Genomic DNA, 25,348 nt, shown 5'->3' on the forward strand with positions numbered 1-25,348 from the left:
AGTTTCTTTCTCTTGCTGTTTTTAAGATTCTCTCTTTATCTTTTGCTCTTGGCATTTTAATTATGATGTGTCTTGGTGTGGTCCTCTTTGGATTCCTTTTGTTTGGGGTTCTCTGCGCTTCCTGGACTTGTAAGTCTATTTCTTTCACCAGGTGGGGGAAGTTTTCTGTCATTATTTCTTCAAATAGGTTTTCAATATCTTGCTCTCTTTCATCTTCTGGCACCCCTATAATTCTGATGTTGGTACGCTTGAAGCTGTCCCAGAGGCTCCTTACACTATCTTCATATTTTCGGATTCTTTTTTCATTTTGCTTTTCCGGTTGGGTGTTTTTTGCTTCTTCGCATTTCAAATCTTTGCCTTGATTCTTGCGCTCCTCTGGTCTGCTGTTGGGAGTCTGTATAGTATTCGTTATTTCAGTCCGTGTATGCTTAATTTCTAGTTGGTTCTTTATCATAACATCGAGGGTCTCATTAGATTTCTTGAGGATCTCACTACATTTATCGGCAGCTTCTAGACAGTTCTTAAGAGACCTTAAAAGTGTGGTTCTGAACTCAGTATCCTCCATTGACAGTTTTGTCCTGTTTCTTTGTCTCTGCATTTTTTATGCTTTCTTGGTGCACCCCCTAGTGGTCTTTGTGCGCAGTCTTGCAGTTAAGCCTCGATTGTTGTCGGCAATACCGGGGGTGATTTGATCTCCAGGCTAACTGGCTATGAGAGTCCGAAAAAACTATTCTTTCCCTATTGAATTGTCTTGGCACTCTGATGAAAATCTATTTTTAAGACTGAGACACTGAAATGCTAATTCGAAGCCCTGTGTCAGTGGGCTGGGCTTCCTGACTGATAGTGGGCATCAATTTAGGATAATCAGACAAGGACCTGCCCATTTATTTGAGGGGATCCCAGATTCAGTATTTTCTGCTTTTCATGTCTTAACGTTCAATTTCACTGCAGAGGAGTACTCCTGTGTGTTGGGATGGGAGCGGGGCGGTCTTAGGGGGTGCCCTTAATAAGCCTGACTTCCAGCCCTCTGGGAGCTGAGTTGGAGGGCGGAGGAGGGCTCAGTGTCCCATTTTTATTATGGTAAATTTATACTGATTTCTGTTTTCAGAGTGGCACTGTCCCCTCCCTGGTCCTTAGGAATTTTAGTTTATATTCAGCATTTCCAGAGTAAATTTCCCGCCTTCCTGCAGGGCCGGCAAGGGACCTCAGGAAATGACTCCTTATCATGGGTTCCACGCTGGGCTCCTGAGTCCCCCGCCTGTTCCCCCCTCTCCCAGGGAGCGCTGCCCCCAGCCGGGGAGCATTTTCATGTCTGCTGCAGGCTTTTCCTTGCCAGCGCACTCATGCTCAGCTTTCGCACCCTCAGCTTTCTCTCTGGTCTCTCTGTTTTACCAATACAACTTACCCACCTGCTCTCTAGTTTCCCACATTTAGTTACTGTCATCGCCTATGCCTGCTCTTGGTAAGGTCAAATATTTTAGACTTTTGTAGGCATTTTTGTGAGCGGATAGGTTTTTCTATTAGGAAGTAATCGTTACGTTCCTAGGATAAACCCTATTTAAGGATGACTGTGGTTTTTGTAAACTGCAGGATTTGTTTTGCTAATATTTGGGATTTTTCATGTCTATGTTGACAAATGAGTTTAGTTTCTTCTTTTCCCTTACTGTGCTGGTCCAGTTTTGATATCAAAGGTGTATTAGTCTTACCATTTTCCTAGCAACAATATGTGTTTCATATGGTGTTCTGTTGAGCACAGATTTTTAATCATGATTTCATTGTCTTCAATGAGTTTGTAAAGCTATTCAGGTTTCCTTCTTAAGTTTTTCTTACCATCGTTTAGTCATTGTCCATTTCTTGTGTTTTCAAATATTTTGGCATGAGTAGTTTTAGGTTTCTTCTGGGCATATATATAAAAAATGTATTCATAACACTTTATTATACATACACTAGAGGCCCAGTGCATGACATCCATGCACTGGGCAGGGGGGTTCCCTCAGCCCAGCCTGTGCCCTCTTGCAGTCCCGGACGCCTTGGGGGGATGTCCACCTGCTGGCAGTTGGACATCCCCCAAGGGATCTATAGCGCTGCTGCGGAGGTGGGAGAGGCTCCCGCCACTGCCGCTGCGCTAGCCAGCCGTGATCGGCTTCTGGCTGAGTGGCACTCCCCCTGTTGGAGCACACTGACTACCAGGGGGCAGCTTCTATGTTGAGTGTCTGCCCCCTGGTGGTCAGTGCACATCATAGCGACTGGTTGTTCCGCTGTTTGATCGATTTGCATATTAGCGTTTTATTATGTAGGATAGGGAATGACACATCTGTGGGGCTCATGTCTCCACTGCGAGCATCATTGTGTCTCCTTCCTCGCTCATTCTCCAGAGGTTTACTTCTGGTTTGTTTTCTTCGTGGCACGCCTTTTGTGGAGACATAGGGGTGACCCCTTGGCTCAGCTCCGCTCTTGTCAGCACCCACCTGAGGCAGTGCTCTTGTTTGCTTCGTTCTCAATGTCCTTTGTCCCTGGTGTCTGCCTCCACTCTCCTCTTCACTAAGACACCCACTGTAATACTTTATCATGCTTTCTAGCAGCATTTTGTGTGTGACACATTTCTATGTTATTAAAATGATACATTTTATATTTATGTTGTTGGTTTAAAACATATTCTTAATGTTTTATGAATGTATGTTTTTAATTTTGTGTTCTAGACTATTCTGATGTTTTGTTTTTTGTTAATCCTCACCCAAGGATATTTTTTCCACTGACTTTTAGAGAGAGTGGAAGGGAGGGGGAGAGGTAGAGAGAAACATCGATGTGAGAGAGACACATCGATTGGTTGCCTTGTGCACGCACCCTGACTAGGGCCGGGAAACCTGCGACTAAGGTACATGCCCTTGACTAGAATCAAACCCGGGACCCTTCAGTCTGAGGGCTGATGCTCTAGCCACTGAGCCAAACTGGCTAGAGCTGTATTCTGACTTTTTGCAAGATTTCTGCTCAACATTTATTTTTTTCAACAAATACCTACTATGTTTAAGGAATGTGCTCAGCACATTGATTTATAGAGCAATAAATCAAAACCTTAGTTTTCTTGGGACAGACAGACCAGCAATGAAATAAATACAGCGTTTGCTGGCATTGAGTGGTCTGAGGAAATAGGAAGCAAGGCATACAGAGGTTGGTGCCAGGTCCTTCTTGTCATTTCCTCTGACTGCTGCATCTTCTGTTGTGTATGGTAACTGAGTTCTAAATACCATCTTGGGGAGAAAGATGCATAGAAAACCCTGTGTTAATGTCCCCTTGCAAACCTGTTTGATCCCTCCATCGTGACCTGCCCATGGACCCTCCCCTGCGTTAGTCTATGGGGCTTCAGTTTCCTCACAGCCTTGGTTGGTTGCATTAGTTTATTTTGCATTTCTCTGATTATTTGAGCCTTTGAGTATTTACTAGCTGCTGGGTTTTGCCTTTTATGAATGCCTCCTGATATCTTTTTACATCTTTCTGCTGATCTCTAGTGTGCCCTTTGGTTAATAGAGCCATGTGGATTCTAATCCTTAGTCAGTTGGGTTTTTTTTTTTTTTTTTTTTTTTTTTTTGCTGGATATGTTGTTAGTTTTTAATAAATAGAAACCACATCACTTCATTTGTTACAGTGAGTAAGACATGGGAGGTAACCATGCCTGAGGGCCCCAGAAAGCTTTTTCATCCCCCAAGCAACAGAAAGGACAAGCACCTTCACCACCAAAGCCTTTGGTTCACTTCTTCTTTGGATCTCTGTTCTCCCACCACATCAGCCTGCTGCTTCCAGAATGGGACTCTGCCTTCGACTGGGTCCTAGTTGGGAGGCTAGTCTATCAGCTTGTCTGAATAACAGAACGGAGTTCCCTAACTTAGCTGAGGAACCTGGACAAGTCTTCTTTGATCTCAGCCTCATCCCAAGGCCCATGAATGTTTTCTTTAAAAAGCTGTAGGCGAATGAGGTAAAAAGGGCAGAGGCAGGAGATAGACACCAGCAGAAGTGCAAAGAGGGTGGCCCCCACCGCACTAATGGACAACAGGCCCCCCACGGCTGAGAATGCAAAGAGCAACGTGACTCCCACATAGCAGCGGGGAGTACATGCCTTCAGTTTCTTCTGTAACATGGGCCACAGGGCAAAAATCTGGATGGCAAATGTCACCATGATGAAAGCATGCAGGGTCCGGGGCAGGCGTGAGGCCAGGCAGACAGAAGCAAAGATGGCCATATTCAAGGACAGGGTGCTGGACACAATGGCGGCATTGGCCCCATAGTCGAAGAAGATGAGGTGGCCTAAGAGCATAAAGACCGACATGGCGTAGATGGTGTCCGTGCTGACAGACTCTGTCAGGGTCTTCAGCACGGGCGAGAAGCCGTACGTGAAAGTAATAAAGACCAGGGCGCTCTTGAGGTCAGCCCACCGGGTCCGCCCACTCTTCCTCCGTCCTTCACCTCCATCAAGGAGATCGAACAAAACATAGCCAGTCAGTGACAAAGCCAGGCCAGTCCCTAAAAGCCAGCGCGGGGCCAGAAGACCCTCGTCCAAATACCACCAGATGACCCCAAAAACGCAGACGCTGCACAGCTGCTGTATCACCACGCTGGATTCAAATACCACAGCCCAGTACTGGTATTTCCGGGCATGGATGTTCTTCCGGAGCTCTTCCAGGAACCGCTGGTCCACGTAGTTATCGGGAAAGGGCTGTCGCTCATATAAGACTTTCTGCCACCTGATCTCCGTGGTGTTAGGTACGGGTTGGGCACACATCATCCTTCCCCTCGGCCTCAGGCCAGTTCAATTTCCCATGCAGAAGTCCATGTGGTTCTTGTTCTTTATAAAGTCTCGAAACAAGACCTCTCCGGAAATCCCATGCTGTGTTGCAGTTGATATTATGCCGACCTTCCCTTGTTCTCAAAGGCTGCTACCCAGGCAAGGCCTGCAAGAGGAGTTCTTCTCTGAGGCAGAACAACACAGCCAAGTTCCTGCCCGCCCGCTCGTAGGGAAGCGCGGCCGGGGGGGCCGACGCCCGCCTCCTTCCCCATCCGGGGCGCCGGGGTCGCGACGGCGGCGGAGCCAGTTGGGTTTTTTTTTAATATGTTTTTATTGTTGAGAGAGAGAGGAAGGGAGAGGGAGAGAGAGAGAAACATCACCGATCGGCTGCCTCCTGCATACCCTCCACTGGGATGGAACCTGCAACCCAGGCGTGTATCCTGACCGGGAATTGAACCGGTGACCTCTTGGTTCATGGGTTGACGCTCAATCACTGAGCCACACCAACCAGGCTTTGGTCAGTTTTTGATGTGGTACTTTATTACACTGATTCTAAAATGCACCTTTTTTTTCCCCTTCTATTTTAAGATCTCTGAATTGGGGGTGAATCATACAGCTGCTACAAGTCATTGTCAGCCAAGGGGCCTGGGGCGGGGGGCTGTCACTGCCTGTGTATCAGTGAACTAGGTCATGACTGTGTTTACTGCCAGCACTTCAGTTGAGTTATGGGCAGCGCTGGTAAGTAAATCAGCTGATGGCAGGAGAAAGGGCCAAACCACTCCAAGTAGACTAACAGGCTACTGCAACTAAGGTTTGAGTGTCCCTTTGTCAGATTCTGCTGCCTTTGGGTAATAACAGCTTACTTTCTAGAAACATGGTTCAATTGGCAAAAGATGAAACTAGGAGTTTAGTTCATAGGAAAGTTCCAGCATTAAAACGTAGAGAATGAGTGACACCAACTTGTCAGATGGTAGGAGAGCACCTGCGAAGCCACTGCCTGGGTATTCGGTGGCAGACAGCAGAATAGTGTGAATGGCCACAGTGTCTGTGGCTTAGCAGAGGAGAGCAGACAGTCGGAACTTGGGCAAAGAGGTTAGGAATGTCCTGACCAATTGAATTGCTAGTATTTTCCTTTTCAGAAGTTCAGAAGAGTGTAACCAAAGTCTGTGTCTAAGAGTACCCAACAGATCTTTTCATTAAATATAGTCTAAAAAATTCTAGATGACAAGGAAACATCCTGACCTTCTAATCAGCATTGTTTTCTTCTGTAGTGGCCGATAAAATACAGTTGATGCCCTCTTAGATTCAGTGAAATACAATCAATCTCTTTATTACACACCTGTTAACTTCATTTTTGGTGTTAATTTTGACTTGATCAGTTTTGTTCATTTCGGCTTCATGGTTTGCATATTTTGAGACTTGCTTCAGAGATCATTTCCTACTCCAAGGTCACAAAAACATTCCTCTACGTTTTTTTCATTATCTTTTCCAAAATACCTTTTTGGTTTGTGACATGTCTGGAATTCACCTTTGTACATGATTATACACCTTTATTTTTTCCCCATAGAGAAATATCTGTGTGTAACTAAGTCATTTGTGGGGCAAATGCTATCGTTTGCCAGGTACTCATGTATACACAGCTCTCTTGAGTTCCAGATTCACTCACTGGTCTAGTTGTCTATTCTCACCAGCGCCAAACCTGATGTTGCTGGAGTCTGTAATGGTTGTTTTTCTCGGGTAGAGCACCCTTCTCCGTTTCCAAGTTCACTAAGCCACCTATGAACCTTCGTTCATCCAGGTGACGTAACAGTGAGGCTGGGGTTTTTGGTTGGGAAGGTTTTATTTTCCTTCCTCCCATTCTCTGAGGCCTTGACTGTAGAGCTGTCTTTCTGGATTGATTTTACTGACTCCTGCGAGGCGACCCTGAAGGGTCTTGCTCTCCAGGATTCCTGTGTCAGGTCCCTGCATGGGGCACAGGTGTGAGCCTCCTGGTGCTCACTGGAAGCTGTTTTCCTGCCTTGTCCCAGGTGCTGGGCGAAAACCGGTCCCCACATCCCGTGTTGTGCTTCAGCTGGCCTGTGCTCAGCGGCTTTAGGTGTGCTCGTTCTTGATAGTTTGGTTTCTCCGTGTCACGTTTTTGTGGAATGGCCTTGACTTTCACAGCAGCAACTATTACTGCAGGCTTGTCTATATAGGTGTTTTGTTTTCTCATCTTTTTGTGAGTGCCAAAACCTCCACACCAGGGAGGACTGGGGAAACTTTAAGAAGCCCTGAGAAGGATCAAACTAAATAACATGATGGATTCACAGTCCCAGTGGGTGGAAAGAGAAGAAGCCTTGAAACCATAGGGAAAAAGGAAGGTAATATTTAGAGAACACCTCTGTGGACCAGGCACTTTTGTAATGACAGTTACCTTGAGAAAAAGGTCCTCTCCCCATTTTACAGATGAAGAAACTGAGGCTTACAAGCCCAGGTAATCTCCAAAAGTTTCTGAAGCCATCAGTAGCCACAGGGCAGACGACTGTAAATTTTTATCTGCTTTTCTGAATTTGCTTGAAGTTGTCTTTCATTTCCTCCCTGGTTTCCCAGCATCTTTGTTATCTCTCTCATAGAAAACCAGTTCTGTTGATACATACCAATGAGAGCAGTGTCTCGGTCTTTTCTGGCCGTAGTGCATTTTCCAGAGCAACCCAGCATGTAGACCAGTGCAGATGTGTAACTGAAACAAGTTTCAGGCACAGTCACTTCCCTTGCTGTGACAGTCCCATTCCATTCTGTTCTATGGTTTCCTTTAGTTAAAATAGGTTGATTGTGACTGACTCAATTTGGTCCTACAACCAGTTAATTGCTTGTGACCTGTAGCTTGGCCCTGTGTTTCTGAAGCATGGCCTACAGCTAGTGTTTGTCAGCAAAGGACTTGTCCTGTCCCAGCCACACTTAGATGCATACTCCTGTGGAGCTGGCCACTCTGTTTTTAATACAGTGGTCGCCAACCTTTTGGGCCTCATGGACCACCGGTTGGTGACCGCTGCTTTTATACACACACACACACACACACACACACACACACACACATCCCAGCTGGTGTGGCTCAATGGCTGAGTCTGAGGTACTTTATTTAGCTATTTTTTATTTATTTTTTAATCCTCACCTGAGGATATTTTTTCCATTGATTTTGAAAGAGAGTGGAAGGAAGGGAGGAGGTGAGAAGAGAGAGAGAAAGAGAAATAGCGTTGTGAAAGAGATACATCCATTGGTTGCCTCCCACACGCACCTCTACTGGCGCTGGGGAACCTGCAACCAAGGTACATTCCCTTGACTGGAATTGAACCCTTGACCCTTTGGTCCATAGGCCGACGCTCTAACCACTGAGCAACCGGCCAGGGCTAGCTATTCTTTCTTAAATGAATTGTAAAATCAAAACAAAGATTTGCCATCTATCCATTTTAAAATTCTAGCTTCTTAACTGAAGTGTACAGGGTAGCCTATTAAGAATTACTGGCCAAGTATCTGATTTTAATATACCATTGTCTAATTTTACTTTTTAAAAATAAACAGTACAAGAGCTGGAAGACCGGTGCACAAGTAGTGTAGAGTAACAACACTGTGTCCTGTCTGCTGCCAGGGTAGTGTGGGAGCACGTGTGCTGTAACGTGTTGGCTGAGTAAACCATTCTCATCTCTCTTCCCCAGCCCTCCAAGCCACAGCATCGTGGTGAATGGAAAAGAATGTATAAACTTTGCCTCCTTTAATTTTCTTGGATTGTTGGATAACCCTAGAGTCAAGGTAAGTAGCACCCATGCTGAAGTGAAAAGATAGCATGACTGATTTAAGAAACTGGACATAAAATCAAAGATCAATGCAGAGCATCAGAAAGGGCTCTCTAAGTGTCTGCCATTTCTCTTTTCTGGAAGAGCTGTGACCTGGATTTCCAGAGAGCGAGGCAGGAGTGTCTGTTGTGGCTTAGTGTTGTCCGAGCCAGACTTGGTGATGGTTGGAGATGTGTTTAGAAAATTGTTCCAGTTCCTGTTGGGATTGTCGGCCAGTAAATATTTTTGAGCCCAGACTTATGTCCACACATGCCAAAAAGTATAAACGCATCAAATTAAACGGGATTTGATATTTGAGTTAGTAGAACATGTCTGTTTTAAGTTATATCCTTAAATCTTTTTTAAAAAATATATTTTTACTAGTGGCCTGGTGCATGAAATTCATGCAGGGGGCATGGGGAGTTCCTCAGCCCGGCCTGCACCCTCTCCAATCTGGGACCCCTTGAAGGATGTCCTGCGGGTTTACAGGGATTGGGCCTAAACCGGCAGTCGGACATCCCTCTCGCAATCTGGGACTGCTGGCTCCTAACCGCTCACCAGCCTGCCTGTCTGCCTGATTGACCCTAACCACTCTGCCTGCCGGCCTGTTCACCCCCAACTGCCCCCCGCCGCTGGCCTGCTTTCCCCCAAATGCCACCCCCTGCCAGCCTGATCACCCCCAACTGCCCCCCCGCCCCCGCTGACCTGCTTGCCCCCACCTTCCCACCCCACTGGCCTGCTCGCCCCCAACTGTCCCCTGCTGGCCTGCTCACTCCAAACTGCCTCCCCCCCGCTGTCCTGATCACCTGCAACTGAACCCCACTGATGGCCTGCTTGCCCCCAACTGGCCCCCATGCTGATCTGCTTACCCCCAATGGCCCCGCCCCCCACCAGCCTGATCACCCACAACTGCCCTCCCCTCTTGGCCTCTAACTGCCTCTACCTCGGCCCCGCCACCATGGCTTTGTCCAGAAGAATGTCCAGAAGGTCTCCTGTAACGTCTCCCAGTCTAATTAGCATATTAGCCTTCTATTAGTATAGAGGCCTGGTGCACGGATGGGGGCCGGCTGGTTTGCCCTGAAGGGTGTCTCGGATCAGGGTGGGGAGGCCTGGGTGAGGGGCCTGTGGTGGTTTGCAGGCCGGCCACGCCCCCATGGGATGAGGGTCCCTGCTGGGGGGGCGTGGTCAGCCTGAGTGAGGGGCTGAGGGCTGTTTTCAAGCTGGCCACACCCCCTTCAGGGTGGGGGTCCCCGCTGGGGTGACTGGCCAGCCTGGGTGAGGGACTGAGGGCTGTTAGCAGGCTGGCCACACCCCTTTCAGTGTGGGGGTCCTGGCTGGGGTTCCTGGCCAGCCTGGGTGAGGGGCTGATGGCTGTTTGCAGGCTGGCCATACCCCCTTCAGGGTGGCCACAGCCCCTGGCAACCCAGGCTCCCAGATCCTCCTTGAGTGGAGACCACAGTGGCTGGAAGCAGGCATCTGGGATTTATTTAATCTTCTATAATTGAAACTTTGTAGCCTTGAGCGGAGCCCATAGCCAGCCAGGGCAGTGGGGAAGCTTGGCTTCCTTCATTGCCAGGGGCAACCCAAGCCTCCTGTTTGCTCCAGCTCCGTGGCCACTGCCATCTTGGTTGGGTTTATTTGCATACTCCTGATTGGCTGGTGGGCATGGCTTTGGGTGTAGCAGAGGTACGGTCAATTTGCATGTTTTTCTTTTATTAGATAAGATTGATTTCTGAGAGAAAGGGAGAGGGAGAGAAACATCCATGATGAAAGAGAATCATTGATCAGCTGCCTCCTGCACACCCCCTACTGGGGTTCGAGCCTACAACCTAGCATGTGCCCTTGACTAGAATCAAACCCGGGACCCTTCAGTTCGTCGGCTGATGCTCTATCCACTGAGCCAAACCAGCTATGGCTATCCTTAAATCTTTATGTCTGCTTTTCTTTGTATCCTATTGTTAGGATGTCATAGTTTAAGAAAGGAAGGAAAAAGGGGAGGAAGGGAGGAGTTACTGGTTAAAGACTAGGAGATGCCAGTTTTGAACTGTTTCTTTTCTCCCACAAGGCAGCAGCTTTGGCATCTCTAAAGAAGTATGGTGTGGGGACTTGCGGACCTAGAGGATTTTACGGCACATTTGGTATGTTTCAATATTTTTCAGACTACTTTCTGGTGGAATAAGGTTCCATTTTATTTCAGAACTTCTTGGAAAAGGCATCCTTAGTTAGTTGTGGTGTTAAGCCGGCGCGTGCTATTTCTTACCTTATTTTCTAGAACATTGTTGTTTGGAACCATTGGTTAGAGTTGAATGTCACTTGTGGAGAAGAGCCATAGTTACCTTAGGTGTGTAGTTCTTAGGTCAAAGCCTGAGCTGCTGTTTCATGTGCCCCCCATCCCCCCCAAGGCAGCGGTGTTAGGAAACAGTTCATTTCTGTGGTGCATGACAATTGTAAGAGGAAGGGTCCTGTGTGGGTGGCTCTGCTCTTCATAATTGTGCAGGAATCGGGATCTTCCCTGTCTCTGCTCCAGTGTGGAGGGCACCATCCTTGTCAGCATGGCTGCAGCCAGGTGGCAAGTTTGGGGAGCAGGAGTGCAGGGCAGCAATACACTTTTAGGCAGGCAAGTTACCCTGCACATCACTCTGCCACATTGCATTGGTGAGACCATAACCCGGGTCATGCCTTCCTGCAAAGGGGGCCGGGAGATAAGCTCTAGCTGGAGAACCACCACGTGCCGGGGAGAAAGGCAAGAGCAGATTGTGAGGCGATAGGCTATGTAGCTCTTTTCTTTCTGGAATAAAGATGAAGGATCATTGATTTCCCTGTGTGTGGGTGACCCTGGGACAGGCTAAGTAAATGTTAGGATGAGTGTGTGATTTCAAACACTATGAACTTCCCTAACAGATTTCTTAAAGACACCCTGGCATTTTCAGGTTGTGTTTATTACATGTACATTGTTCTTCTGAAAGCTTTAAAATGCTAAATAATTGTTCAAATGAGTATATTCCTGGAAATAACATTCTGGCTTACAAAATGTCAGAGTGTGGTGAAAATAAAGCCAGGGAAGGCTCCTCCATCTTCTGTCCTCATTTCCATTTCTGTGTGTGTGTGTTTCTTTAACAGTTATGATATTTTTATTTAAGAGAGCACTTTTCTTTATTCCTTAGCAAGGTTAGCAGTTAAGTTATTTATATTGGAAACAGGTGACAGGAGTTAATGTCCAAGAATCCTGCAGCTGGAAAGGTTTTAAAAGTCATATACTCCAGGATTCTAACTATTCATAAGACAAATAGAAAGCCCAGAGAGGTTAAGTGACTTCCTCACAGTCACACAGGTCATTAACTTCTGCCCTAAAACTGGAAACCAAGTATGCTCACTCCTAGTCTTTTTCCCCCCTCATTTAATAATTCTTTTCTTAAATAATTTTTTTTAATTATTTAATTATTGACATACAGTTAGTTATATTAGTTTCAGGTGTACAACATAGATTTGTATAACTTACAAAGTGACCACCCCCATAAGTTTAGTACTTATCTGACTCCATGCATATCTATATATATAATAGGCCAGTGATGGCGAACCTACGACATGCGTGTCAGAGGTGACACGTGAACTCATTTTTTTTTGGTTGATTTTTCTTTGTTAAATGGCATTTAAATATATAAAATAAATATCAAAAATATAAGTCTTTGTCTTACTATGGTTGCAAATATCAAAAAATTTCTGTATGTGACACGGCACCAGAGTTAAGTTAGGGTTTTTCAAAATACTGACACGCCGAGCTCAAAAGGTTCGCCATCACTGTAATACGCTAATATGCCGTCTGACTGGTCGCTATGACATTTACTGATTGCCAGGGGGCAGACACTCAATGTAGGAGCTGCCGTAAGGTGCTCGGCCATTTACAAAGAAATGGCACTGCGGACCTGGACCCCACAAAACAACACTTGGCTTACCCCAACTGAGACACAGGCCCCACCACCAACCTGGAGCGACAGCCCACCAAATCGCAGCTGATGCTGCCAAGACCCCATGGTGCAAAATGCGGCCCACAGCCCAGTCCAGCTCGGAAACAGTGGCTGTGGGTGCCGGGTAATGACGTCACATAGCAACGGCCGGCTTCCTCTCCCCAGCAACAGGCCATCTGTATATATAAAAGGCTAATATGCTTAGTGTCCATCCAACTGGTAGCTATGATGTACACTGACCACCAGGGGACAGATGCTCAATGCAAGAGCTGCTGAGCTGCAGTGACTTGGCAGCGGCACTTCTCAGGTTATGCACCCCGAAACCAGAGAGGAGGGAGCCCGATTCCTTGCGGGGCCACGCGATTCCACCTTTGGCCGTGGATTATGTTGTTGCTGGGGCTCTGTCTGCCCTGAATCTGGTTTACTGCACACTTGCATTTGTGTTTCACACACTGTACGACAGGAACTTTGCAGGGTGCCCCTTCCCACTCCGGGACCCCTCGGGGGATGTCGGAGAGCGGGTTTTGGCCCGATCCCTGCAGACCAGGCTGAGGGACCCCACCTGCCGGAGGGACCCTGCTCACTCCACAGATGCCCTTCTAGCCATGGCGCCACCCCAGGTGTGGCCGGCTGGGGGTTACCACAGGACGTTGGCTCCAGGGCGTGTCCAGTCCACTCGCCCAGTCCTGCTCTGCCAACCACCTTCTAATTTAGTTCTTTTCAATGTGCACAAATCCGTGCACTGGGGCACTTTTTTAGTATAATATTATGACTATATTCCTTATGCTATATTTTATATCCTTTTGACTAATTTTATAACTGGCAATTTGTACTTCTTAACCCTTTCACCATTTTTACCTATCTCCTCAACCCTCCTGCCTTCTGGCAAGCATCAGTTTATTCTCTGTATCTGTGAGTTTGTTTCTGTTTTGTTTGTTCTTTTATTTTGAAAACTAGAGGCCCAGTGCATGAATTAGTGCATGGGTGGGGTCCATTGGCCTGGCCAGCGATTGGTGCTGATTGGGGCCATCTTGCCCAGTCCCGATCGGGGTCGATCGGGGCCAGCTAGCTGAAGGGAGGGACCACAAGAGGTTGGCCAGCCACAGGAGGTTGGCTGTGGGAGTGCACTGACCACCAGGTGGCAGCTCCTGCATTGAGCATCTTCCACCTGGTGGTCAGTGTGCATCATAGTGACCGGCCATTTGGTCGACTGGTTTGAACGGGTGCTTAGGCTTTTATATATATACTCTAGGCCAGGTGCACAAATATTTGTGCACTCGGGGGTGTCCCTCAGCCCAGCCTGTGCCCTCTCGCAGTCTGGGACCTCTTGGAGGATGTCCACATGCTGGCTTAGGCTTGCTCCCTGGGGGGATCGGGCCCAAGCTGGCAGTCAGACATCCCTCTGGCAGTCCGGCAGCCCTCGGGGGATGTCCACTCACCAGCAGGGAGCAGACATAAGCTGCAGTCGGACATCCTTAGCGCTGCTGAGGAGGCAGGAGAGGCTCCCGCCACCACCGCTGTACTGGCAGTCATAAGCCTGGCTTGTGGCTGAGCAGAGCGCCCCCTGTGGGAGTGCACTGACCACCAGGGGACAGCTCCTGCATTGAGCATCTGCCCCCTGGTGGTCAGTGTGTGTCATAGTGACCCATCATTCCCAGTTGTTCTGCTGTTTGCATCAGTTTGCATTTTACCCTTTTATTATATAGGATCGAGGCCTGGTGCATGGGTGGGGGTCGGCTGGTTTGCCCTGAAGGGTGTCCCGGATCAGGGTGGGGGCCCCGCTTGGGTGCCTGGCCAGCCTGGGTGAGGGGCTGATGGGTGTTTACAGGCTGGTCACACCCCCTTCAGGGTGGGGGTCCTCACTGGGGTGCCTGGCCAGCCTGGATGAGGGGTTGATGGCTGTTTGCAGCTGGTCACACCCCCTTCAGGTTGGGGGTCCCCACTGGGGTGCCTGGCCAGCCTGGGTGAGGGGCTGGTGGCTGTTTGCAGGCTGGTCAAGCTCCCCCCAGTGGGGACCCTCACCCCATGGAGGTTTGGACAGCCTAGGTGAGGGGCTTATGGCTGTTTCCAAGCTGGCCACACCCCCTTTAGGTTGCGGGGTCCCCACTGGGGTGCCTGGCCAGTCTGGATGAGGGGCTGAGGGCCATTTTCAGGCTGGCCAAGCCCCCCCGGCAACGGAAGCTCCCAGCCTCTCCTTCTGGGATTAATTTACCTTCTATAATTGAAACTTTGTAGCCTTGAGTGGAGCTCAGAGCCGGCCAGGGCGGGCGGGAAGCTTGGCTTCCTCCATCGCCAGGGCAACCCAGCGTTCTGCTCGCTCCAGCTCCATGTCCACGGCCGGCTGAAAGCAGGTATCTGGGGTTTATTTAGCTTTTATAATTGAAACTTTGTTGCCTTGAATGGAGCTCAGAGCTGGCCGCAGCAGGCAGGAACTTCCTCCATCACTGGGCAACCAAGCCTTCTGCTCGCTCCAGCTCCGTGGCTACCAGCCGCCATCTTGGTTGTGTTAATTTGCATATAGTTGCTCTGATTGCCTGGTGAGCGTGGCTTAGGCTTAGCGAAGGTATGGTCAATTTACATTTTTGTCTTTTATTAGTGTAGATACACACACTAGAGGCCTGGTGCACGACATTTGTGCACTGGGAAGGGGGGGCCCCCTCAGCTCGGCCTGCGCCCTTTCACAGTCTGGGACCTCTCAGGGGATGTCTGCCTGCCGGCTTAGGGGAGTGGGCCTAAGCCGGCAGGCAGACATCCCCCAAGGGTTCCATAGCGCTGCCTCAGAGGCAGGAGAGGCTCCCGCCACTGCTGCTCCGTTCGCCAGCCGTGAGCCTGGCTTCTGGCTGATCGGCGCTTCCCCTGTGGGAGTGCACTGACCACCAAGGGGCAGCTCCTGCATTGAGCGTCTGCCCCCTGGTGGTCATTGCACATCATAGCAACCAGCCCACCTCCCCCTCCCCCCCGTCCCCGCTGCTGCAAGTCCCCACCCACCCGAGCCTGCTGTGCATGCAGCCTGCTGAACGGTTTTTAAATGACAGCATCCCGGACAATTTGCATACTCCCCTATTGTTAGTGTAGATACTAGAGACCCAATGCATAAAATTTGTGGAAGAGTAGGCCTTCGCAGCTGCGGATGCCTTGATTCCTTCCTTGCAGCTGTGGTGGCTGCAGCCTGGGCTTCGTCCGGAAGGACATCCAGAAGGGTGTCTGGTCTAATTAGCATATTACGCTTTTATTATTTTAGACTAGAGGCCCAGTGCATGAAATTCATGCATTGGGGAATGTGCCCCTCAGCCCGGCCTGCACCCTCTCGCAATCTGGGACCCCGCAGGTAGGGTCCCTAGGCCCGGCCGGCGATCAGAGCCTATTGGGGCTTTCCTTTTTCTGCTGCTGCCACTGGTTGCCATCTGTGCAGCGCTGCCCTCCCCTCCACCACCACTGGTCACCTCCTTCTGCGGGTTACAGGCATGGGGTGTGATCGCTTGGCTGGCCTGGGCCTCCCTCTGCGGGGCTATCGATCGCAGAGCCCCCGCATCGATTGCCCCACAGAGGGTTCCTCGGCCTCCCTCTGCAGGGTGATCATGGGGCGATGGCTGGGCCCCCCGACCAATCGTATCACACCCACATTGGCTGGCCTGGCTCCAGTGTGTGTCATAGCGTGGATGTCCGGAAGGTCATCTGGACGGTCCTTCTGCTGTTCAGTTGTTTGGTTGGTTTGCATATTATGCTTTTATTATTATAGATATACTAGAAGCCCGTTGCACAAAGTTTTGCACAATAGGCCTTCCTTCCCCTGGCTGCTGGCACCGGTTTTTCTCCGGCATCCAGGACCCAGGCCCTTGGTCTGGCCGCAGCGAGGCTGGGCCGCAGCTGAGAAGCCAAGCCTCTTCAGTCTTCAGTCTTCACTCTGGCTGGAGCCTTCAGTCTTCACTCCACGCCTGCGTATGCAAATTATCCACCATCTTTGTTGGGTTAATTTGCATGGTCGCTCTGATTGGCTGGTGGGCATAGCGGATTGACACCAATTTGCACATTTCTCTGTTATTAGTGTAGACTAGAGGCCCAGTGCACAAAAATTTGTGCACTGGGGGGGGGGGCGTCCCTCAGCCCGGCCTGTGCCCTCTCACAGTCTGGGACCCCTTGGGGGATGTCCACATGCTGGCCTTCGGAAGATGTCCACTTGCCACCTGGAGCAGGCCTAAGCTGCAGTCGGACATCCTTAGCGCTGTTGAGGTGGGAGAGGCTCCCGCCATAACCGCTATGCTGGCAGCCATCAGCCTGGCTTGTGGCTGAGCAGAGTTCCCCCTGTGGGATTGCACTGACCACCAGGGGGCAATCTGTCCCCTGGTGGTCAGTGTGTGTGTCATAGTGACCAGTCATTCCCAGTCATTCTGCTCTTAGGGTCAATTTGCATATTTTCCTTTTATTATATAGGATCAAGACCTGGTGCATGGGTGGGGGCCGGCTGGTTTGCCCTGAAGGGTGTCCCGGATCAGGATGGGGGTCCCACTGGGGTGCCTGGCCAGCCTGGGTGAGTGGCTGATCACTGTTTGCAGGCTGGCCAAGCCCCGCAGCAGGGACCCTCACCCCATGGGGGTGTGGCCTGCCTGGGTGAGGTGCTGAGGGCTGTTTTCAGGCTGCCTACACCCCCTTCAGGTGGGAGGGTCCTGCTGGGGTGCCTGGCCAGCCTGGGTGAGGGGCTGAGGGCTGTTTCCAGGCTGTCCACAGCTGCAGGCTGGAAGCAGGTATCTGGGATTTATTTATCTTCTATAATTGAAACTTTGTAGCTTTGAGCGGAGCTCAGGGCAGGCAGGGCAGGCAGGAAGCTTGGCTTCCTCCATTGCTGGGGCCAACCCAAGCCTCCTGCTCACTCCAGCTCCGTGGCCACCACCATCTTAGTTGGGTTAATTTGCATATTTGCTCCTGATTGGCTGGCGGGTGTGGTTTGTGAGCATGGCTTGTGGGTGTAGCGGAGGCATGGTTAATTTGCATGTTTCTCTTTTATTAGATTAGATATTGATAGATTTCATGTATAAGTGAAATTACATGGTATTTGCCTTTCTCTGCCTGACTTATTTCACTTAGCATAACATTTCTAAGTCTATCCATGTTGTTGCAAATGGCAAGATTCACACGTGACATCTTCTTTAGCCATTTTTTTTTATTCTTGTTAATCTTCCATATGTTGTCTTGGTTTTCTAGCCATTTGATTATTGGTGAACACTTAGGGTTTTTTTGTGTGTCTTGGCTATCGAGATGTATAAAAGCCTAAGCAACTGTTTGTCCATTTGACCGGTAGCTATTATGTGCACTGACCACCAGGGGGAAGACGCTCAATGCACAGACCTGGGAACATGGAACAGACTGATGAATCTCAGAAGGAAGGGGGGAGGGCGGGAAGAGACTAACCAAAGATCTTACATGCATACTAGAGGCCCAGTGCACGAATTCATGTACCAGTGGGATCCCTCAGCCTGGCCTGCAGGGATCTGGCTGAAACCGCAGTTCGACATTCCCTGAGGTGTCCTGGATTGTGAGAGCGTGCAGGCCAGGCCGAGGGACCCCCCACCGGTGCACGAATCTTTGCACTGGGACTGTAGTTGTAAATAATACTGCAGTAAACATAGGGATGCATATGTCTTTTTTAATTAGTGTTTTGGGTTTCTTTGAATAAATTCCTCAGAAGAGGAATTGCTGAGTTCTTTTCTGACTCTTGTAGCCTTGGTTTTAAAGTCTATTTCATGTGATATAAATATTGATATTCCAGCTTTTCTTTCACATTTCCATTTGCATGAAATATCTTTTTTCATCCCTTTACATTCAATGTGTATGTCTCTTTCAACCTGAAGTTGGTCTCTTATAGACAGCATTTGTAAGAGTCTTATTCCTTTATCCACTCAGCCACCTTACTAGTATGTCTTTAGATATAGATACAGATATAAATACACACACACACACACACACACACATACACATACATATATATATTTCAGAGAGGACGGGAGAGGGAGAGATGGAAACATCAGTGATGTGAGAATTATTGATCAGCTGCCTCCTTCACATCCCCTACTGGGGATTGAGCCCGCAATTCCGGCATGTGCCCTTGACCGGAATCGAACCCGGGACTCTTCAGTTTGCAGGCCAACACTCTATCCACTGAGCCAAACCAGCTGGGGCACACCTTGTCTTTTAATGGAGCATTTAATCCATTTACATTTCAAGTAATTATTGATGGGTATGAGGTTATTGCCATTTTATTTTGTATCTTTGTTTTCATCTCCTCTTTCTCCTCCTCCTCCTCCTCCTCCTCCTCCTCCTCCTCCTCCTCCTCATCCTTGTCTCTTTAACATTTCATATAATACTGGTTTGTGGTGATGAACTCCTTTAGCTTTTTGTTGTTGTCTCTTTATCTGACCTTCAGTTCTAAATGATAGCCTTGCTGGGTAAAGAAAATTTAGTTGGAGGTCCTTGCTTTTCATCACTGTGAATACTTTCTGCCAACCCTTCTGGCCTGCAAAGTTTCTGTTGAGAAATCACCTGACAGTCTTACAGGATCTTCCTTTGTAGGTAACTAGCTGCTTTTCTCTTGATACTTTTAAGATTCTCTCTTTGTCATTGTAATTATGATATGTCTTAGTGTGGGCCTCTCTTGGTTCATCTTGTTTGGAACTCTGTACTTACTGGATTTGTATGTCTCTTTCCTTCAACAGTTTAGGGAAGTTTTCCATCATTATTTCCTCAAATTGGTTTTTAATCTGTTGTTGGCACCCCTGTGAGGTGAATGTTGGCACCCTTGGTGTTGTCCCAGAGGGCCCTTAAACTGTTTTTTCCTTTTTTTAAAATTCCTTTTTCTTTTTGCTATTCTGATTGGGTATTTTTATGTATGCTTCCTTATATTCCAAATCACTGATTCAATCCTCTGTTTTATCTAATCTACTGTTGACATTCTCCAATGTATTCTTCATTTCTGACTGGTTCTTTATGTTTTCTATCTCCATTTTTGTAATTCCAATATTTTTGTTAAATCATTGAGCATCTTTATAACCAGTGTTTTGAACTCTGTATCTGATAGATTGTCTCCATTTTGTTTAGTTCTGGAATTTTATTTTATTCTTTCATTGGGGCATGTTTCTTCTCAGTTTGGCTGCCTCCCTGTTTGTGTCTACATCTCCTGGTTTTGGTAGTGGTCTTATGTAGTAGGTGTCCTATGGGGCCTGGTGGTTCCACCTTCCTGGTAACCTGCTGGGGCTGACCAGCAGACCCTCAGCGAGGGATGAATAATTACCCTAACACACGTTTCAGTGAAAGAGAGGCTAAGGCACTACTCAGCTATCGCCGCCAAGGAGCCCCGTTCGCCTGCCTCCTTTGGCTTTTATTGTCCTAACAGCTTGAACTAAAATTAACCTCTAGTGACAATCAGCAGGGTAGGTATCCTTGAAAAAGTATATGCTTCTACAAGGTCGTGCCTTTAAAGACTAAACAGAGATTCTAGCAAAACACCCCGGGGATCGAACTTGTTTGGAAAAGTCAAGGTAGGGGCTGTCCTCTCAGAGGCCCCCGACCTTTCAGAGAATCCTCCTCACAGACCTTCCAACCCAGTCCCGTGCTTCCCCACAGCAACCTGAGCTGGGTGCTCCAGGACTGTCCCTTGTGTGGGTGTGGGTGCCTCCTGTTGTAGCTGAGCCTGGATTGCTGTTGGCACATCAGTTGGAGGGATAGGCCCTCAGGCTGGTTGGCTGTGACTACACTGGAGGACTTCTGCAGGAGCTGACCCTGTGCAGCAGGATTCGCGTTAGTGGGGCTCTAGTGCCTGCCAAGTCCATCCTTTTAGTCTCTCGTTTTTAGAGGTGGTTGGGTGGTGCTTTGGTGTGGTCTGTAGCTGGCCACCAGGTGTGTTGGTTCTGGAGCCTCTTGGGAGGCACTCTGGTGCAGGCCAAGGTCAGCCACTGCCTCTGCCTTCTCCAGGGCCACATGATAGGAGCTACAGAGTGATCTACAGATGGTTGCCACTTGTGCTGGGCTTGGAGGCACCTGGAATCGATGAAGCTTCAAAATGAGGCTGGCTGCAGCTAGTGCCAGACTTAGGGCTGCTTAGGAAGAGGTATGGTCATGCCGAGGCCAGATGCTGCTTGTTTGGTTTGTGAACCTTTGAGAGATGTTGTGAAAGTTCACAGCATGAGCCAAGACTGGCTGTTTGTATGGAAAAGCTGCTAGAAGTGGCTTTGGTGGACAGCAAATTTGATGGGGCAGGAAAATAGGCCATTACAGTTCGCCAGGTTGATGGAGACTCAGATAAGGTGCCCGCCTGCCAGTCAGGAGGTGGGGGGTGGGGGGGTGGGGGGAGACTCAACAATGGACCAGTGGCCTCTGCCAACACTGTGTTTGGAAGAAAGCAAACCACCATGGTGCTTTTTGAGCTACAGCTCAGAGTGAGTGTCAGAGTCCATGGGGGGCTCTTTATGAGGAGTGGCTGGGATTCCAGCATTCCTGCGTCTCAGTCACAGTCTTTGCTGGTTTTCACAGCCACAAGTGATGGGGACTTTTCTTACTGGCACTGGAAGCCTGGGCTAGGTAGCCTGGTGTGGGTCTGGGACCCCTCACTCTTCAGGGGAACCTCCACAGCCTAGATAACACTTCCCATTTTTAACCTCCACACATGGGTATGAGACCAGCCCCTTCTGCATCAAGGCCCTCCTACCCGCCTCACCGTAGCTTCTCGTACATCCTTAGTTATAGGTTCTGTTCAGCTCGTCTTCAGGAGGTTCTCAGTGAGGATTGTTCTGCAGTGGAGTGGTAATTTTGCTGTGGTCGTGGGAGGAGGTTTACCTTCTCTGCCTTCTTGCCCATTGCTAACTCCCGGTCTTAATGGCAGGATCAACGGCTTAAATGGGCTCCGAGCAGTCTCTCTCTATGCTCTAACCTACTGCAAACGTGCGTTGTTTGCTTGGTTCTGATTCATTGGGAATGATTTCCTTGATTAACTATAGAAACACAAGGAAGGCATTTTTATGGGGTTGTTAGTAGTAATCTGATTAATAAGGCTTTCTTTCTGTGACCTGCCTACTGAGGTAAAGAAGTTGCTTTCCTAAAAGCCTCTCTTTCTCTAGAATTCTATTTGCATGAGTGGCTTGACCCTTGTTGGGAGTTCATCTGAGATGACAGATAAGATATTTATTGCTAATGTTTCAAAACTTCAAGACCAGTTTTCCCAAAGCTGTGGAAATATATTGTTAGACTAGCCCAGTCGTCTTGCCATTTGGCTCACCTGAAATTTACTGTGCATAACAGGATGCTGTGTGCTTCCAAGCGTGGGGCTTTATTGGGGTTTTAGAGGAATGGTTTTTTAATTTTCTTGTTTGAATAATTCAGACCAGGATATAAACTTCAATAAGTTTCTAGAGATAGAAAAGGCTTCCCTTTCCCACTGCCATCCCACCACTAAAAAGACAACTACTATCAAGAGTTTGTCAGTTCTTCCATATGTAAACCACTTCCGTACATATATATTTTCCCCCATTTTTACAAACATGGAAGTATGCTACACATGACCTTTACCTTGCAGTTGGAGTGACTGTTTTAAGTTGGATTTGACTTTTCAGGTGTCTGAATGTGCCACCAGAAGCAGTATAATGAGCACATTGTTGTATATAAGCTCCTCTGTAAATGGCTGTTGGTCACGGAGTCATCTTTTCCTAACTGTAGTTGAAGCCTCAAACAGACGGTGTCATCTAGCAAAGGCTGAAGTTAATTTGCAGTGTTTTTGTGACAAGGCGCTAACGCTGTAGCTTGGAGTCGTGAGTAATGGTTTTCGAGTACCTTGTCCTTCCGATAAACTTCTTGTTCCTTAACAGCTGCCCATGTGGACTTGTCACCCTTTTCCTTTCTTTAGATGCCTATTGTCTATATTTTTCCCTTTTTGGTTCTCTAACAGGATAGTTTCTATGCTTTGCCTATTCTGGACGTGATCACTTAAATTATTGCAGTTATATTAAATTGCCTTGAAATTTCGGTGTTAGATAAGATCAGAGAAGCTACTTGAGGTCAGTAAGGCTAAATTTTAAACTTCTCAAATACCCTGTATAATGAACTTATCCTAAATATTTAGGATATTGTATATTCGCTCTTGGCACTGAATGCTAATACAAACTTGGTGACCTTTCCTCTTCTTTGTAGTTGCGTGTGTATTTGTGAGGCTGAGGGTCTCTTTCTCTGGATCCCCAAAAGGTTTTGTCTTTTTTTTTTCTCTTCCTGAAAGTCTCAAATTCAGGCATCTGTTTTCAAAGATGAAAATACTCCCTCTTTTTGTCAATTTTTCAGATAATAAATGTAAATCACTTGTAAAAGTACATTTCCTTATTAAAACATTCTCTCTTTTTATTTCACAGTAACATATTAGATATTAGGTGATCAATACCGCAGAAGAAAAATCAAACAACAGCTGAGTCAGGATTCATCTAGTTCCTTAGGCTAAGTGTTCTCCTGTGTCCTAAGGCCTGGCAGGTAGAACTAGTCAGATTCTTAGGATAGTCTCGTAAGGACTGTGTGGTGAGTTTGCCACCATCTCATTGTATTGTTTTGTGTATTGTAGAACTGAGCAAGTGATTTTATCAGATTGTGGAGCCTTCTCTGCCCCCCTCCCTTTTTAAAAAATATATCTTGATTGATTTCAGAGAGGAAGGGAGAGGGAGAGAGAGATAGAAACATCAATGATGAGAGAGAATCATTGATTGGCTGCCTCCTGCATGTCCCCATTGGGGATCAAGCCCACAACCCAGGCACGTGCCCTTGACCGGAATCAAACCTGGGACCCTTCAGTCCGCAGGCTGACGTTCTATCCACTGAGCCAAACCAGCCAGGGCCTTCTTTCCTTCTAAGGCCAATGGAGTCCCAGGGCACTTTGATAGTTTCTCTTGTTGAGAACTTTTTTGTTTATTTTGATTAGAATACATACATATCTCATTTACCTGTGGTTTATTGCTGGTGCCCAGGATCTGCTTTGCATATATAATGCCTACTTGGCTCTTTGGTCTTAATACCTTAAGTGCCCAGTCAGTCACTGATGACTGACACTATACTTTCTGTCCGGAAGACAAAACAGGCTGGGCACTTACCGTGTTAAACTAGATAAAAAGACAGTTAGTGGCAGGGTTCCATGGTGAGAGAGAGTGGCATTTAACTGTGTTCTAAAGCCAACAGTAAACAATTGCTCATTTGTTTATTTTTAAATGTATGTTCTTTCTTTGTTTTATAGCAGTCAGCTGAACTATGACTGCATGTTTTAGTAGGAAGAGCACTGGGCCATGGAATTCCTAGATCAGCCACTCTTCCCCCGTCATGGGAGAGTACTTTCAGAGTGTAGGAGCGAACAGTCCTTGTTTGCATCACTCAGAACATTTTGGTAAGAATCCCATAAGATTCTGTGAAAACATTTTGAGAAACATTCAGCACCATATTTATGTTCCAATGAGTGCATAAGTGATGTTATTTTTACTTTTAAGAAAAACTGTCCAAGTCTCAAGGTATTTTAAAAAACCAACAGTGTGGAAAGCAAGCATATGGAGGCCTGAAGAGAAAACATGGTTGGTTGTTTTTTAAACTGTTCTAATGTTGATATTTGCTCTTACCAGATTAAGAGGAGATATTACATAAATGGAAAACTGAACAAGTGACTTTAATATAAGATAGTCCTTAAATACCTGCGATTTGGATAAATTAATTAGAAGACAGTGTAACTGTTTTTACCTTTTAAAAGAAAACCATTTTTAAATTCTGAAAATACTTGTTTAATTGAACAAACACGGCCCACTTACTGTCTCTTCCCTGCCAGGCTTTGCTCTGAGTTTTATAAGCGTGAACTCCAGAGGTTCTCAGAACCACCCTTTGAGGCAAGTATGACTGTTACCCATTTGACAGAAGGACCTGAGAGGCACAGAGCAGGTTCATGCTTGTCAGGGTCCACCCTGGTGATGAGGGAGCCCAGAGCTGCCCCCGCCCCCCATGATTGCCACAGCCAGGCCCCGTGCCGCCTCTGCCTCCCAGCACTTCCTTTCTGCCCAGGGCAGCCGGTGCTGGGAGAGACAGGCTTTCTGGCCGCCTCCCCTGTGGCCTCTTACCTACGGTGTTGGTTCCTGGTAGTGAATCAGAGAATGTAGTGCTTGCGCTCCATGCACGCATGCGGCCCCAGTTGGTGAAGTGGATCACAGACACAGCAGACAGACATCAAAGTTGGAGAAAAGGCCCTGACAGTTTTCCTGTTGGCTGCCGCCCCACCCCAAGAGTTCCGTCATTGTGCAAAGTAACTATCATACATCAGGAGAAATTATGTAGCTTATTCATATTTACCTGTGACAGAACTCGCTTCGCAGGGCTGACATCACTGTCTTTAGATAGGAGAGGACAGGCCGGTCTTTTTTAAACTTTTAGGCCTGGGTAAGAACCAGTAACATTGATTTATCGGATAGAGATTCTTCTTACACTTGATGGCAAGGACATAAAAACGATTATGAATATATATAATAATGAGAGTATTCTTGGCATGCAATTTTCAGCAACTAGGTAGAAACTCTGAAACAAAGCCAAGTCTGCTTTACTGTCTCATTGCTAACCAGGGAAACGAGTTCTTTAGAGCTAAGTCACTTAAAGTCACTTTTGTAGATGGCAAGAAGTATCTAGCAGCCACAGCGTGTTTTTTCTTTATGAAATAGAGATTGAGTGAAAGCAATGCAATGTAGCTTGGTTGTCTACCTGCTAGCTAAATTGTGAAGATTTGGGGTAGCTAGTCCAGTTTAGGGGCAGCACTG

At 47.7% G+C, this 25,348-nt stretch overlaps 2 protein-coding genes across 8 annotated transcripts in view; one reads left to right on the forward strand and one right to left on the reverse strand.

Moving 5' to 3' along the window:
* SPTLC1 (serine palmitoyltransferase long chain base subunit 1) overlaps window positions 1-25,348 on the forward strand; it is a 94,451-nt gene that overhangs the window by 12,181 nt on the left and 56,922 nt on the right. For all 7 annotated transcript variants that reach the window (XR_009447563.1, XR_009447562.1, XM_059656332.1 and 4 more), the window contains exons 4-5: window positions 8,470-8,563; window positions 10,652-10,724. Coding sequence is in view for 5 of the 7 variants with exons in the window: in XM_059656332.1 (XP_059512315.1) it covers window positions 8,470-8,563; window positions 10,652-10,724 (167 nt within the window). In the remaining 2 variants the exon portion in view is untranslated. The remainder of the gene's footprint in view (window positions 1-8,469; window positions 8,564-10,651; window positions 10,725-25,348) is intronic.
* LOC132211796 (phosphatidylinositol N-acetylglucosaminyltransferase subunit C) lies at window positions 3,593-5,075 on the reverse strand. The gene has a single exon (XM_059656341.1). The coding sequence runs from the start codon at window positions 4,775-4,777 to the stop codon at window positions 3,881-3,883; it is 897 nt and encodes a 298-aa protein (XP_059512324.1). The 5' UTR covers window positions 4,778-5,075; the 3' UTR covers window positions 3,593-3,880.

This window comes from Myotis daubentonii, chromosome 11 (genome assembly GCF_963259705.1).
Source record: "Myotis daubentonii chromosome 11, mMyoDau2.1, whole genome shotgun sequence".
Classification (NCBI taxonomy): domain Eukaryota; kingdom Metazoa; phylum Chordata; class Mammalia; order Chiroptera; family Vespertilionidae; genus Myotis; species Myotis daubentonii.

Coding starts and splice junctions, on each gene's coding strand:
- LOC132211796 (XM_059656341.1), bottom strand. CDS start 4,777: ATGATGTGTGCCCAACCCGTACCTAACACCACGGAGATCAGGTGGCAG.